General features: G+C 40.3%; 1 protein-coding gene across 2 annotated transcripts in view; it reads right to left on the minus strand.

Moving 5' to 3' along the window:
* Window positions 1–106: 106 nt before the first annotated feature.
* Window positions 107–16,064, minus strand: part of LOC126202887 (leucine-rich repeat-containing protein 47-like) — a 102,459-nt gene continuing 86,501 nt past the window's right edge. The window contains exons 7-8 of one of the 2 annotated variants that reach the window (XR_007540195.1): window positions 10,483–10,675; window positions 107–590 (exon numbers count right to left, since the gene is read on the minus strand). Coding sequence is in view for 1 of the 2 variants with exons in the window: in XM_049936950.1 (XP_049792907.1) it covers window positions 10,574–10,675 (102 nt within the window). In the remaining variant the exon portion in view is untranslated. Of the gene's footprint in view, window positions 591–9,565; window positions 10,676–16,064 lie in introns of those variants that run through there. The other variant, XM_049936950.1, reaches the window with a different exon arrangement.

Here is a 16,064-nt window from a genome sequence, read left to right on the forward strand (position 1 = left end):
CAATTAGTCTACCGCACAAAGCAACACCTCACTAAAACAAACAGAGGCAACCTTAGGATTATAATTTCATGTGCTTATAATTCTTGCAACAATTATCATAAACATTTTTATTGATACAAATCTTCCAGTACAGTTTGTTGCACATGGTTATTTAAATGCGTACATAAATCATACCACTATAATAAACATCAAATGTTGACTGCATGTTTACAGCGATCAGCCTGAACATATGACCGGGGACCTACTATTGATATAAACTCATCCAGGTGATAGCAGCATAGCCTGGCAAGGAATCAGTCAGACACACGCATAGTACATGTAATACCAGTAACCGTACTGTCTGTGTGTAGAATGGGGGAGACGCACAATCCATCTGGGTTTGACTGATGGCAGATGGCGATTGCCCACAGCCTCGGCATGAGCATTTTGGAAACTGCACCACTTGTCAGGTGTTCGAGGAGTGCTGTGGTGAGTGTCTTCAGCATGTGGTGAAACTGCATCAAGATGTCGTGAGGTTGGGCACCCATCTCTCATTACAGGTGTCGGACGTGGTACACTGGGCAGACTGGTAATACATGGCAGGCGGTGAACTGTGGCAGAAATAACATCAGACTTTAATGATGGGCAGAGTACAAGTATGTGTGAACACACAGTGCACCAAACATTCCTGACAGTGGGCCTCCACAGCCGATTACCCATGCACATGCCAATGTTAACATGACATCAGCAACTACGACTGAAATGGGCATGTTGGTGCTGAGGCAGAGTGTTGCATGGTCTGATGAATCCTGATACATTTTCATCATACCAATGGGAGGGCATGAATCTGTTGTCTTCCAGGGGAACAGCTCTTTGATGCCTGTACTGCAGGACAGAGACAAAATGGCAGCAGCTCCATTATGTTCTGAGGAACATTCACGTTGGTATCCATGGGCCAGAGTAGCTTGTGCAAGGCACTACAACAGCCAAGATGTATTGTACACTGGTTGCCAGACCATGTACACCTCTTCATGACGATCATGTTTCCCGACCGCAGTGGTGTTTTGTAACAAGATAATGTGCCATGTCACAAGGACAGGAGTGTAATAGAGGGGTTCGAGGAACACAGTAGCGAACTTCAATTGATGTGCCAGCCAGATCTGAACCTAACTGAACACATCTGGGATGTGATTGAACGTGGCATCAGAGCTCATCCTAAAAAATAGCATTACAAAGTCATGCAGTGTTGCACTTGATTCCTTAGCAGCCGATTGTAATTCTCAGCAAATGAATTTATCACTTTTACCACAGAATCTAATGGTCACTACAAATATGCCCCATACCATTATGGGGGCCACTAAATAGTACTCCATTAACTGGTTTCCACAGCACCGTAGTGCATGCCTACATCCAAAATGTTTAAGTTTGATTCATGAAAGACTAAAAATTTTTCCAATCATCTACAGTCTAATTAATGCGTTTACAGAGCTAGATGACCCAAAAAACAAAATTAAGAGTTAGTTTGGTGCCTACATTCTTAACTAGTTGACAGCTGTGTGGCCACCGGCAGCTACAGCAGAACCACATGCTTGATGTCAGTGGCCACCACAGCAGTCCCTAACACTTAATGCCATTTGCCCTGCAATGAAACATGACGTGGCAGTAAATGTGTTAATCTGAAACTGTACAACAAAAAACAAGTTCACACTCATGAGGCCACTCTAGTGAAGTTCTGCTGAACTGTCAACTCAGTTAACCTTTCCTGAATTACATTTTCATGGATCTTGCAGAAAAATGTCAGGCTGCACTGTGGTTTGTGATCTGTGTTACACTGAAGGTCACCCCATAACTAACTGGGCATGCCAGTTTAAAGATCAAAGGAAAGTAAGGGCATACTACCTCAAAGGACCATGCCTAGTAAAGCATTGTGGTGTTCAAATCAACATTTGAGTTGAGTGCAGCTTCACTTTTAAGATACAACCATACAGGTCCGTATGCATGTCATAAAAATTATGCTGCAATTTGTCAGGTAATTCTTAGCTGCTGAGCAGTGAGTGTACTCATGTTTGTTGCAAAAGTGATGCAACATTGAAAGAATAATGGCAGACAATAAAATTCCTGCGAAGCACTGTTGATACTAGCTGAAGTATCAGTCTGTGTAAACATTAGCAACTGAATTACGACCATCTCTGGTGATGTGCAGAACATCCATTCAACCTAGTAACAGTAGCAGTAGCACGTTGAGGCCCATACTCTACAAAAAAGAAGTGTTTCAGAGTTATCCCAATCCCTGATGACTTAACTGCTATTTGCAACTCATGGAAACCAGGTCGAAGAGATACATATCTCATTGTGTTCACTTGCCGAGTTCAGGTGACCTAAATGTGGCTTACCAGAAGCACAGATTGTATGGTTGTGCTTTAGCTGAAAAAATGGACACAGATGGTCACACAGTAGGTTCCTGTATTCTTCACAGGTAAAGGATGAAAGTATGTCTGTCAGGAACCCCATTGCATCTCATACAAACACCACCCATGCAAGAATACGAAATGTGTGGGCAGTAGCCTGTTTGATGGCAGGATGATTTACATCATGTGGTTTTCGATGTTCCCCGACATTGGCTTGTACAAAAATATACATCTAGCCTTTATTCCTGGTTAGTATTTCCATGTTGTGTGTATCCAATGGCAATGTTCTTGCACCCGAGCTGATCTGTGTTCCCTGAGAGATGCAGTAAACAGTTGTTTCAGCACCCTACAGTGAGGAATTTGCACTGGATGGCAGTTATTCATACTTTGTCCTCCAGGACTGAATTATAAGATGATTTGCAGTACTGTTACAAACCGTGATAGTCAGTAGCGCCTCCTGGTATCTTGCCCCAGGCAGCTGATCCTGGTAGACGCAGGTCCTTTGAATGCAGGTAGTCACAATACAAGCTCATAACCTTGGAGATGACAGTGACATAGGCATCTAGCCCATATATGACCACACTAAAGTGTGCTGATGAAGCACTTCTTGTTCATCCCTCACTAAACTGTCATACAAAATCAATATTCACCATGGTGATGTAGCTAGCATCCATATATTACTTACCAATAATCTTAAATGCTTAATATACACAGGCCCAAATCCTACAATAAATAGTGTTTATGTAGCAAATAGTAATTATTAAGCATTAAGAAGAAAGAAAAATCATCTTGCTTCAACCTCAGCACGAGTGCCACCCAGTGCTTTCCTCTGAATACATAGCTAAATATTTTGTTCTAAAACTGGTTTCTCCACAATCCTACACCCAACCTTATGCACTCATTTTCTTTGCACTTTACAAAACGTGTCTTCTGATGTTTCGAGTACATACTCTCACACAAAGCAGAAAATATCCCCTCTATTTACCGATTATCAAATATGCATTAGAATAGATGTACTTGTCTTATAAGATACAATGTCCAGTAATTGACTTTATCAACAAGATACCCATCGACACACAAACTGATTTATAGGTTTTCTTAAAATATTATTAATATAATGTACTGTACTGGATACATAATTATAGTTTCTTCCACTCAAATTCTTAGATCATCCATCATGAACTCTTCAATTGAATAATATTTCTGCATCAATTTGACATTTAAGCTGTTTTTGAGTGATTCTAGGAGCAGATCTTTTCCTTTTACTTTGTTATAAATTTTCAGTTGTGGATATGGGGGAAATCTGAGCGCAACATTTTTAATGATGGGTATATAGCATAAAATTTTGATTTTTAGTGTTTTAATCATGTTAAAATTGATTTGCTACAAATAAAGCAGGGTTACTTTTGTCTGCTTCCAAAATAAATGCTTAATCCAGAAACCAAACCAAAGTCATTTTAGACTGACCACTGAGTAGAAACGATAGTGGGAATAAGAAAGTCAAATTCCAAAGCAAGGTCGTAATTCAAATAGCAGCACAGCATGCTTCATGCAGGATTCTAAACAAACGTTAAACTAGCCCGAGTGGCCTTGTTTCTGCAAGAGTGGATTCACTTGCTGCGAACAACCCCGGTGGGGAATTTTTGATCGCAAGGTGCCAGTGCCTCAGACCTCTGATAAATATGTCATGGGCAGGATTACTAAATTACTGAAAATGGAGAAAATCAGTTCTTAAGTGCAGAGTGAGGGAAAACTCAGTATACTTAAACTATTTCTTATAAGTGGGCAACATGATTTTTTACACTTTACGTTGTGGATATTTCTAATGATGTTTTTTCTTTTAAGTGTTCATATTTGAGGCATATTGTTTGAGTTGCGCCAAAATATAATACTGTACCTTACTATTGATTCAGCATAGCTGTGATACTACTTTCCTGATGTCCATGCTGGTTGTGTTGTATATCATGGTAAAGGTGATAATATTTATATGCGAGGTACTGTGTATATGAGGCCCATGATAAATTTTTACCACTTTAATTCCTAGGAATTTAACACAGGTAACTTTCTGCAAATCTTGGTTTTTGGGATGAAACTGAACAAAATTTAATTTTGCTTGTTTTGTTTTAAATGGCTTTAACTGTGTTTTAGACTGCTTTAACTGATTACAAAACAATTTTTCCTCCAGGCAGCCACAGCTGTGGACATATGTTAATAAAAGAACAACTGCTGCTGCTTCTTTAACTGAGTTTTTTCCACATTTAATTTCAACTCATTTAGATTAAAACAGTTATCTAATTATTGTAATGTCTTGAATTGTCTGTCAGAAAATTAACACTTTGCAATAGAGATTTGTGAAAGCTTGTATGGTATTTATGGCAACAACCACAAAGTTGAACCTGAACATGAATCAATGAATGATAAATTCACAGTTCCATTGTGTTACAGTGCAGGAGTGGGCAAAATAAGAACACACTATTATAGACTGCTATTTTTGGACTTACATTCAGTACACTGGTATTTCACTCTTCATACAGGCTTCCAAATGAGGACAGATAGATTGGCACATTTAGAATTAGTATTTGTGGTGGCATGGTGGTATGTAGAGTTAAAGAGAAAGAAGTGTTTGATAAACACAATAGTGGAAGAAAAAGTCCTGACAGCAACAACAAGGCATGAAGAAAGGGGACTGTTATCTTCAATGAAACCACTATTGAGAAAGTGCCTGCCAAGTTTGAAAGAAAACTTTGGTCAGAGAGGGATTTGAACATCACTCATGCCACATTGACAGATCACTGTCTTAACCACTGATAAGGACAATGAATAAAAACAGGTGTGTTCGTAGGTGCAAGGACCACTAAAACTTTACTACTGATGAATAACATAGGCAAAGGGGTTAATGTTAACACTGATCCATATAATGAGATGGTGTAACATGGGAGTCTTAAGAATTACATGTACCACTCTTCTTCTCTCAGGCTGACTTACATTGTTCATGAGAGCTGAAAATATAGATTAGGTAGTTAAGTGGAAAATATACTACTGTGCACCCTATTGTTTCGTGACTTTGCAGCTGCAGTGCACGTCATGTCAGCTCAAAATATCTGCAAGGTGCAAACCTGCCACGACAAAGCCTTGTCCTTTGGACGTTCCAGCTTGGTGGTGCCTTGGAGGTCAAGGAGCTTAAAGGCACATGTAAGGATGTAAATGAGCAAACTAGCAGTTTAAAAAAAATCATTGTCAGAACTGTCTCTTGTTCGATTTTGAATAAACTCTTGACAGTCAGCATAAAATTCAGAAGAGTGGCTTGGACAGCTTAAAGCTCTCTTCCAGTACTGCACAATCACAAGGAGAAGTTAACCAGCAGCATGGCACTGCAGTACTGCATAGCAGAACCACCTTAGTAATTAACTTTCAGAATGGTGACCAGAGATTATTTATGGGTTAAAACTGATATACACATATTAGGGCGACAGATCATGCTAGTTCACCACAAACTGAGGTAACATTATGAAACACTATTAGATACAGAGAAAACCAGGGAGACAGTTACAACACAGACTTTTCCCCTATTGCAAAGCATGGGAAAGTTCCTGTAATGGTTTGATGCGTTCTGAGATTGCAATGATAGGTAAATATAAGTACACAGAAACCTTATTCAATGGTACAGGCAGAGTTTCTGCAAAATAATTACATTTTTCCCAGGTAATTCCACATTGATAGTGGTGCGATTTTTAGGGAAAATTTAAATGCAAATAAGGATAGGTATCTCCAGTTCATTTGTAAGTAAGTTCCCCAATCATACTGTAATCATCAGTAGAGACTTTAATCATCCCACAATTAATGATACAACATGCAGTGAAACCTATATGTATTCTCTGGAAACTACCTAGAACACACAGTTTGGAAATCCACTCATGATGGAAATGTATTGCATCTAGCGACAATAAAAAGACCCTACCTCTTTGAGGATGACCACATCGAAACTGGTATCGGTGACCATAATGCAGTTGTGTGCAACAATGATTACTAAAGCACAAAGGACAACTAAAACAAGCAGAAAGATATACATGTCCAGTACACTAGACAAAAAAAATCAATAGCGTCATATCTCACTGAGGACAGCACTGGGCAGAAAAATTTAGTGGAACATGGCTCAAGTTTAAAAGAATGGTAGACCATGCACTAAACAGACATTATATGGGAGGAACCCTCTACAGTATACAGAAACAGACAACAACATAACTGGTGTAACACAACGTATAGGACATCAATATAATAGAGGGAAACATTCCACGTGGGAAAAATATACCTAAAAACAAAGATGATGTGACTTACCGAACGAAAGTGCTGGCAGGTCGATAGACACACAAACAAACACAAACACAAACACACACACAAAATTCAAGCTTTCGCAACAAACTGTTGCCTCATCAGGAAAGAGGGAAGGAGAGGGAAAGACGAAAGGATGTGGGTTTTAGGGGAGAGGGTAAGGAGTCATTCCAATCCCGGGAGCGGAAAGACTTACCTTAGGGGGAAAAAAAGGACGGGTATACACTCGCGCGCACACACACACACACACACACACACACACACACACACACACACACACACACACACACACACACACACATACCAAAGGATGGATATGTGTGTGCGCGCGCGCGAGTGTATACCCGTCCTTTTTTTCCCCCCTAAGGTAAGTCTTTCCGCTCCCGGGATTGGAATGACTCCTTACCCTCTCCCCTAAAACCCACATCCTTTTGTCTTTCCCTCTCCTTCCCTCTTTCCTGATGAGGCAACAGTTTGTTGCGAAAGCTTGAATTTTGCGTGTGTGTTTGTGTTTGTTTGTGTGTCTATCGACCTGCCAGCGCTTTCGTTCGGTAAGGCACATCATCTTTGTTTTAGGTACAACGTATACGACTATAGATAGAGATGCTGAATGAAATTTGCTTGGCTGTTGACAGAGCAATGAGTGATGCCTTCACAGACTGCAGTAGCAGAATATTATCAAATTTGCTATCACAAAACCCAAAGACATCCTGGTCATATATGATGGCTGTTGGTGGCACAAAAGTGTCCAGTCACCGATGAATGCAACAGGAACTGAAATTGAAGGTAGCACAGCAAAAGCTGAAATGTTAACTCCATTTTCAAATATTTCTTTACAAAGGAAAACCCAGGAGAATTGCCCTGATTTGATCCTTGTACCAAACAAAAGATAAATAAGTAACTGGCTCAGTGGTGTTAAGAAACAACTAAAAAATCCTTAAAATTGAACAAAGATCCAGGACTTTATGGAATCCCTGTCAGATTCTATACTGAATTTGCAGCTGAGTTGGACCCTCTTCTAACTATAATCTATCATAGATCTCCTGAACAAAAAAATGTGCCCACTTCTTGGAAAAAGGCACAGGTCACATCCATCTACCACAAGGTAGCAGAAATGATCCACAGCATTACCATCCATTATTACCAACTTCGATTTGTCGTACTATCTTAGAACATATTCTGAGCACAAACGTAATGAGCTATCTTGAATAGAATCACCATCTCAATGTCAACCAGCATTAATTCCGAAAACATCAATCACATGAAACCCAACTTGCACCTTTCTTACATGACATACTGGAAGCTTTGTATCGAGGCAGTCCGGTAGTTGCAGTATTTCTTGATTTCTGAAAAGAATTGGATGCAGTACCAATCTTACACTTATTGTCGAAAGTACAATCATATGATGTATCAAGTGCAATTTGTGATTGGATTGAGGACTTTTTGGTAGGGAGGACACAGCATCCTATCTTGGATGGAGAGGCATCGTCATATGCGGAAGTAACTTAAGGTGTGCTCCAGGCAAGTGTGTTGGGACCCTTGCTATTCATGTTGTATAGTCATGATCTTCCAGACAATATTAATAGTAATATCAGGCTTTTTGCAAATGATGCAGTTATCTATAATGACGTACTATCCAAAAAAGCTGCATAAATATTCAGTCAGATCTTGATAAGATTTCAAAGAGGTGCAAAGATTATTGCCAACTTCTTTAAAAGTTCAGAAATCTAAAATTGTGCACTTCACAAAATGAGGAAACATAGTATTCTATGACTGCAATATCAATGAGTCACTGTTGGAATCAGCCAACTCGTACAAATATACGAGTGTGACACTCTGTAGGGATATGAAGGGGAATGATCACATAGGCTCAGTTCCAGGTGAAGCAGGTGGTAGACTTCGATTAATTGGTAGAATTTTTGGGAAGTGCAAAGGAGATTGCTTACAAATATCTTGTGCAACCCATTCTAGAATATTGTTCAAGTGTGTGGGAGCTGTACCAAATAGGACTAACTGAATGTATACACATAAGGGCAGCAAAAATGGTCACAGGTTTGTGTAATCTGTGTGAGTGCCACAGAGATACTGAAGGAACTGAACTAGAAAACTAAGATAGGCAGACGTAAACTATCCCGAGAAAGTTAACTGATCAAGTTCCAAGAACCGTCTTTAAATGATTACTCTGGAACACACTACAAACCCATACATACTGCTCACATAGGATTTTCGAGGGTAAGATTAGAATAATTAACGCACACACAGAGGTTTTCAAACAATCGTTATTCCCACATTCCATAGGTGAATGTAACGGGAAGAAACCCTAATAACTGGTACAATGGTATGTACCCTCTGCCAAACTCTTCACAGTGGTTTACAGAGTATAAATGTAGATGTACATATACCGTAATTTCTTTTTCACTGCTATCAAAGCAAGTTGAGATGATAATACTTCATGTTCCATCTTGTTCAGGGTAAAGGTCTAGGATAAGTTGGGAACTACTGGTCTATCCTCAGAAGAAATTCAGATCTTTTGGATGCTGAAGACATAGTTGCACCATTTCCATTGGGTATTATGAAGATAAATTTCAATACAGGACACATTTGTTATGCTGCATATCATTTTTGTAACCCCATTACAGTGCACTTAACCTGCTGTAATCTCTTCCTAGAAGATTTATTTATTCCCCAGCCCTCTCTCATGAGTGGTTGGGGGGACAGCAGTTTCTGACCTACATAAAGAATCTTGCCTTTCTTTGATATCACAGTTTATGATTTTTTTTACCAATTTAAGTGTGAACGTAAAATCTGTTCTGGGAGTCAAAAGGTAACAATTATAAATGAAACACACATATTTGAAATATAATTTACTTTAAAAAACAAATCAGTCTGAAATGTGGAACCAATGTCATTACATGAATTAATGAGCAAATGGCTACACTTTTAACATACAATTCATAATAAAAATACACAGTATACAACACTAGTATTTTGTATTTACAGTGCTCCTGCACACATTGTATTTTATTTGTGCTGTGCTCCAAATGAATACTTAAAATCCACATTGATTCTGCCTCTTCTTCCAAGAAAAACAACTTTCAGGTTTTTGGCAATTTTCAATACCATTTGTACGTCACAGCCACATAATACTTATTACAACCATGGAAGCAAATCGTGGGAAACCTCTGTCGTGAAACTGATTCACCCGTGCCGCATAAAATTTTTTTTAAAAAATAGTTTACTCCCAATACAGCAAATCACAATCACTTCGATGTCAAGTATTCAGAGCAAATGAGGAACAAAAAGCAACAGGTTACAGCCCCATATTAATTCCTGTGGTTGAAACATCAGAAAAGTTTTACAATCTTGCCGACAGTTACTAGGCATCACACATCCAGTAGATGTGCAAGTGGTGAGGAAGAATACAATATCATGTAGGTTAATTTTTTTAGAATACAAACAACATGGAGAAATTACTTTACATTCTTTTTTCAACATATAGTAGTATGTCTTTAAGGACATAGTAACTATGGCAAGTATGGAGCTATCCCATAGAACAAATTTTTACAGTTCTGCTGTCCTACTGGCAGCAGGTACCTGATAGTACATCGGTAAATTGCCAGTAAATTATGCACTGATGTGGGATAATTCTTTTAGTGGACTATATTCTGAAACACCCCTGTGTTACCCAGTCCCTGGAGACATGTCAGTTATTCCTCCTTTCTTCTATCAAATGTATAAGATGATGCAAAGAGCTTACAAAAATTACCTGCACAGATGTGTGACATTATTTTAAAGGAGTAATGATGAAATGTTATTGAATTGGTTTGCTTCACATGGCATTCGTAAGACAAAATAAATTACTTCCTCACAACTACAATTTGTTGTGATCCCTCAAACATCAGGTCATTGCGGGCTGGGTAAACTGACTTCAGACTGCCTTCAATATCAACAATCTTCACCTGAGGGAAAGAAAGAAATATTAGTCAGCATTCAAGAAACAAACAGTTTACATTTTAATAAATTTCAGGTATCAATTGATTCACAATGTTACAAAGATGATACCACCACCTCTTACTGTTCCTACTGTTCACACATCTTACATTGATTTCGCCATTTAATGTGCAACCTGGCAAATTACAGCTGACTATTATCTCAACAAATACAAAGTTCTTACCTAATCAAAGTTCTAACAGTCTACTCTTCTTCTACCATCTCACCCAAATAACATTCTCCAATTAATACTATTCATTCAGTTGTCAACTTAAAAAGGTTCTTTCTGCATATTTTTAGACATATGAAATTCCTGGGTTGGTTGGCTGGATGATTAAAGGGAGCAAACTACTAGTTCATCAGTCCCTTTTTCCCAAAACGCACAGGTCCACTTGACTGTACATGAGGGACGGCCTACTGCACGAAACCCAGGGGAAGAAAACCCAATGTCTACCAAATGTCAACAAAGGTTAGGTAAGGGACAAAAAAGAAGAAAGGGGGTATAGGAAGAAAGGCAGGCATGATGCCCTATCTAGGGAGCAGCTGGAAGCACCCAAAAGCAGAATGCAACAAAGGGACATACATCCCCCATCCCTTACCAGAAGTACCCCACTCAGAAATCGCCTAGGAAAGATTACAACATGTACAGGGCAAGAGAAGCATAGATGGACATAAGATGAACTAGTCAAACAGACCATGTGAGAGACTGGGAGGAAGAGAAAGAGCAGGTGGGGTGAGGCCCAGGCTGGACAACCAAGCCCAGACAACCACAGCCTGGTCTGGGCAGAGGAGGCAACAGTGTTCTGCCAACCCCTCAATGGGCCAATAAGGTTAAATGGCTTCCCTTGACAGAGACTGGTAAAAGCCCCCATCACATATGAAACTAAAACCAAGTTAGCCACCAAGCATCTAATCCCAGCGGTAATGAGTCAGGGAGATTAAGAGTCTGCTGCAGGATGGCTAGGTTGGGACAGTCCAGAAAAAATGTGGACCACCATCAGATGAGCCCCCCCCCATGAACCATGGACCTTGCCGTTGGTGGGGAGGCTTGCGTGCCTCAGCGATACAGATAGCCGTACCATAGGTACAACCACAACGGAGGGGTATCTGTTGAGAGGCCAGACAAATGTGTGGTTCCTGAAGAGGGGCAGCAGCCTTTTCAGTAGTTGCAAGGGCAACAGTCTGGATGATCGACTGATCTGGCCTTGTAACAATAACCAAAACGGCCTTGCTGTGCTGGTACTGCGAACGGCTGAAAGCAAGGGGAAACTACGGCCGTAATTTTTCCCGAGGGCATGCAGCTTTACTGTATGATTAAATGATGATGGCGTCCTCTTGGGTAAAATATTCCGGAGGTAAAATAGTCCCCCATTCGGATCTCCGGGTGGGGACTACTCAAGAGGATGTCGTTATCAGGAGAAAGAAAACTGGCGTTCTACGGATCGGAGCGTGGACTGTCAGGTCCCTTAATCGGGCAGGTAGGTTAGAAAATTTGAAAAGGGAAATGGATAGGTTAAAGTTAGATATAGTGGGAATTAGTGAAGTTCGGTGGCAGGAGGAACAAGACTTCTGGTCAGGTGACTAGAGGGTTATAAACACATAGTCAAATAGGGGTAATGCAGGAGTAGGTTTAATAATGAATAGGAAAATAGGAACGCGGGTAAGCTACTACAAACAGCTTAGTGAACGCATTATTGTGACCAAGATAGATACGAAGCCCACACCTACTACAGTAGTACAAGTTTATATGCCAACTAGCTCTGCAGATGACGAAGAAATTGAAGAAATCTATGATGAAATAAAAGAAATTATTCAGATAGTGAAGGGAGACGAAAATTTAATAGTCATGGGTGACTGGAATTCGAGTGTAGGAAAAGGGAGAGAAGGAAACGTAGTAGGTGAATTTGGATTGGGGCTAAGAAATGAAAGAGGAAGCTGCCTGGTAGAATTTTGCACAGAGCACAACTTAATTATAGTTAACACTTTGTTTAAGAATCATGATAGAAGGTTGTATACATGGAAGAACCCTGGAGATACTAAAAGGTATCATATAGATTATATAATGGTAAGACAGATTTAGGAACCAGGTTTTAAATTGTAAGGCATTTCCAGGGGCAGATGTGAACTCTGACCACAATCTATTGGTTATGACTTTTAGATTAAAACTGAAGAAACTGCAAAAAGGTGGGAATTTAAGGAGATGGGACCTGGATAAACTGACTGAATCAGAGGTTGTACAGAGTTTCAGGGAGAGCATAAGGGAACAATTGACAGGAATGGGGGAAAGAAATACAGTAGAAGAAGAATGGGTAGCTTTGAGGGATGAAGTACTGAAGGCAGCAGAGGATCAAGTAGGTAAAAAGACAAGGGCTAGTAGAAATCCTTGGGTAACAGAAGAAATATTGAATTTAATTGATGAAAGGAGAAAATATAAAAATGCAGTAAATGAAGCAGGCAAAAAGGAATACAAACGTCTCAAAAATGAGATCGACAGGAAGTGCAAAATGGCTGATCAGGGATGGCTAGAGGACAAATGTAAGAATGTAGAGGCTTATCTTACTAGGGGTAAGATAGATACTGCCTACAGGAAAATTAAAGAGACCTTTGGAGATAAGAGAACCATTTGTATGAACATCAAGAGCTCAGATGGAAACCCAGTTCTAAGCAAAGAAGGGAAAGCAGAAAGGTGGAAGGAGTATACAGAGGGTCTATACAAGGGCGATGTACTTGAGGACAATATTATGGAAATTGAAGAGGAGGTAGATGAAGATGAAATGGGAGATACGATACTGCGTAAAGAGTTTGACAGAGCACTGAAAGACCTGAGTCGAAACAAGGCCCCGGGAGTAGACAACATTCCATTGGAACTACTGACAGCCTTGGGAGAGCCAGTCCTGACAAAACTCTACCATCTGGTGAGCAAGATGTATGAAACAGGCGAAATACCCTCAGACTTCAAGAAGAATATAATAATTCCAATCCCAAAGAAAGCAGGTGTTGACAGACGTGAGAATTACCGAACAATCAGTTTAATAAGCCACAACTGCAAAATACTAACACGAATTCTTTACAGACAAATGGAAAAACTAGTAGAAGCCGACCTCGGGGAAGATCAGTTTGGATTCCGTACAAATACTGGAACACGTGAGGCAATACTGACCTTACGACTTATCTTAGAAGAAAGATTAAGGAAAGGCAAACCTACGTTTCTAGCATTTGTAGACTTAGAGAAAGCTTTTGACAATGTTGACTGGAATACTCTCTTTCAAATTCTAAAGGTGGCAGGGGTAAAATACAGGGAGCGAAAGGCTATTTACAATTTGTACAGAAACCAGATGGCAGTTATAAGACTCGAGGGACATGAAAGGGAAGCAGTGGTTGGGAAAGGAGTGAGACAGGGTTGTAGCCTCTCCCCGATGTTATTCAATCTGTATATTGAGCAAGCAGTAAAGGAAACAAAAGAAAAATTCGGAGTAGGTATTAAAATTCATGGAGAAGAAGTAAAAACCTTGAGGTTCGCCGATGACATTGTAATTCTGTCAGCGACAGCAAAGGACTTGGAAGAGCAGTTGAACGGAATGGATGGTGTCTTGAAGGGAGGATATAAGATGAACATCAACAAAAGCAAAACGAGGATAATGGAATGTAGTCGAATTAAGTCGGGTGATGTTGAGGGTATTAGATTAGGAAATGAGACACTTAAAGTAGTAAAGGAGTTTTGCTATTTGGGGAGCAAAATAACTGATGATGGTAGAAGTAGAGAGGATATAAAATGTAGACTGGCAATGGCAAGGAAAGCATTTCTGAAGAAGAGAAATTTGTTAACATCGAATGTAGATTTAAGTGTCAGGAAGTCATTTCTGAAAGTATTTGTATGGAGTGTAGCCATGTATGGAAGTGAAACATGGACGGTAAATAGTTTGGACAAGAAGAGAATAGAAGCTTTCGAAATGTGGTGCTACAGAAGAATGCTGAAGATTAGATGGGTAGATCACATAACTAATGAGGAGGTACTGAATAGGATTGGGGACAAGGGGAGTTTGTGGCACAACTTGACCAGAAGAAGGGATCGGTTGGTAGGACATGTTCTGAGGCATCAAGGGATCACCAATTTAGTACTGGAGGGCAGCGTGGAGGGTAAAAATCGTAGGGGGAGACCAAGAGATGAATACACCAAGCAGATTCAGAAGGATGTAGGTTGCAGTAGGTACTGGGAGATGAAGCCTACACAGGATAGAGTAGCATGGAGAGCTGCATCAAACCAGTCTCAGGACTGAAGACCACAACAACAACAACAACAACATCAGATGAGAACCATAACAACAATGGGGTGGGTCCTTGTGATGAAGGAAATGACCGTGAGTCAGCTAAGTATGGCCAATGCGGAGCCGGCGAAGGACTTAAGTCCTTGTGACTGATTGATTGAGAGGGGTTTACGGGACCAAATGACAATGTCATCAGTCCTGTGATTCCAAAGTGAGTTACAGAAGAAAGAGGGTCTGCTAAAAGTGGACAGATCCAGTCAGGGGAGTCAAATTCTAAAATAATGAACATTAAACACACACTGTAAAGGCATAAAAGGTGAGACCAAATCTAAGAACTGGAAAAAAGGGGGGCAGTCGTTGGGTCACAGACCGATAAGACTGTAAAAGAAGTCCCAACCACAATCAACCCACCCCTGCTCCAACACTAAAGGAGAACCTTATATCTGGAAATAAAAATCACTTTCACGGAGGAAACCTGAGAACCAATTCAACCATCCGTGGATCGTCTGCTAATATTAAATTTTAGGAATTGGGAAAACTATACTTAACAAGAAGAGCCGAAAGAAGGGGACATTCCACCAATATGTGAGATATGATCAGTCTGGCTCCACAACTACATTGTGGGGGTGGGTCGTTCCGCAAGAGGAAAGAATGGGTGAGCCAGGTATGACCAATGCGTAAACAGCAAAAAACTGTGGATTCCTTTCGAGTGGAGTGGAAAGAAGAGTGCCAAACTGCTGTAGCCTCCTTGATTATGTGGAGTATATTACAATGAGCAGTAGCACTCTAGATGGCATTCCAGTGTTGGGCAAAGAGAGATTTGACGTAGATTCGAATACCCGCAGCTGGAATCATGAGAGGAAATAGGGGCCAAGTATCTGCTTCTCAAGTCAGACAGTCAGCCAATTCATTCCCTAGGATGCCAACACATAACTTGGGACCCAGAGGAAGATGACGGAACAGGCGGCACGCTCAAGGTCAGAGAGAAGGTCATGGATAGCAGAGACCAAAGGGCGACGAGAGTAGCATTGGTCGATAGCCTGCAGGCTGCTCATTAACTCTGAACAAATTAAAACGTTGTGGAGGGAGGCCT

This window comes from Schistocerca nitens, chromosome 9 (genome assembly GCF_023898315.1).
Source record: "Schistocerca nitens isolate TAMUIC-IGC-003100 chromosome 9, iqSchNite1.1, whole genome shotgun sequence".
Classification (NCBI taxonomy): Eukaryota; Metazoa; Arthropoda; class Insecta; order Orthoptera; family Acrididae; genus Schistocerca; species Schistocerca nitens.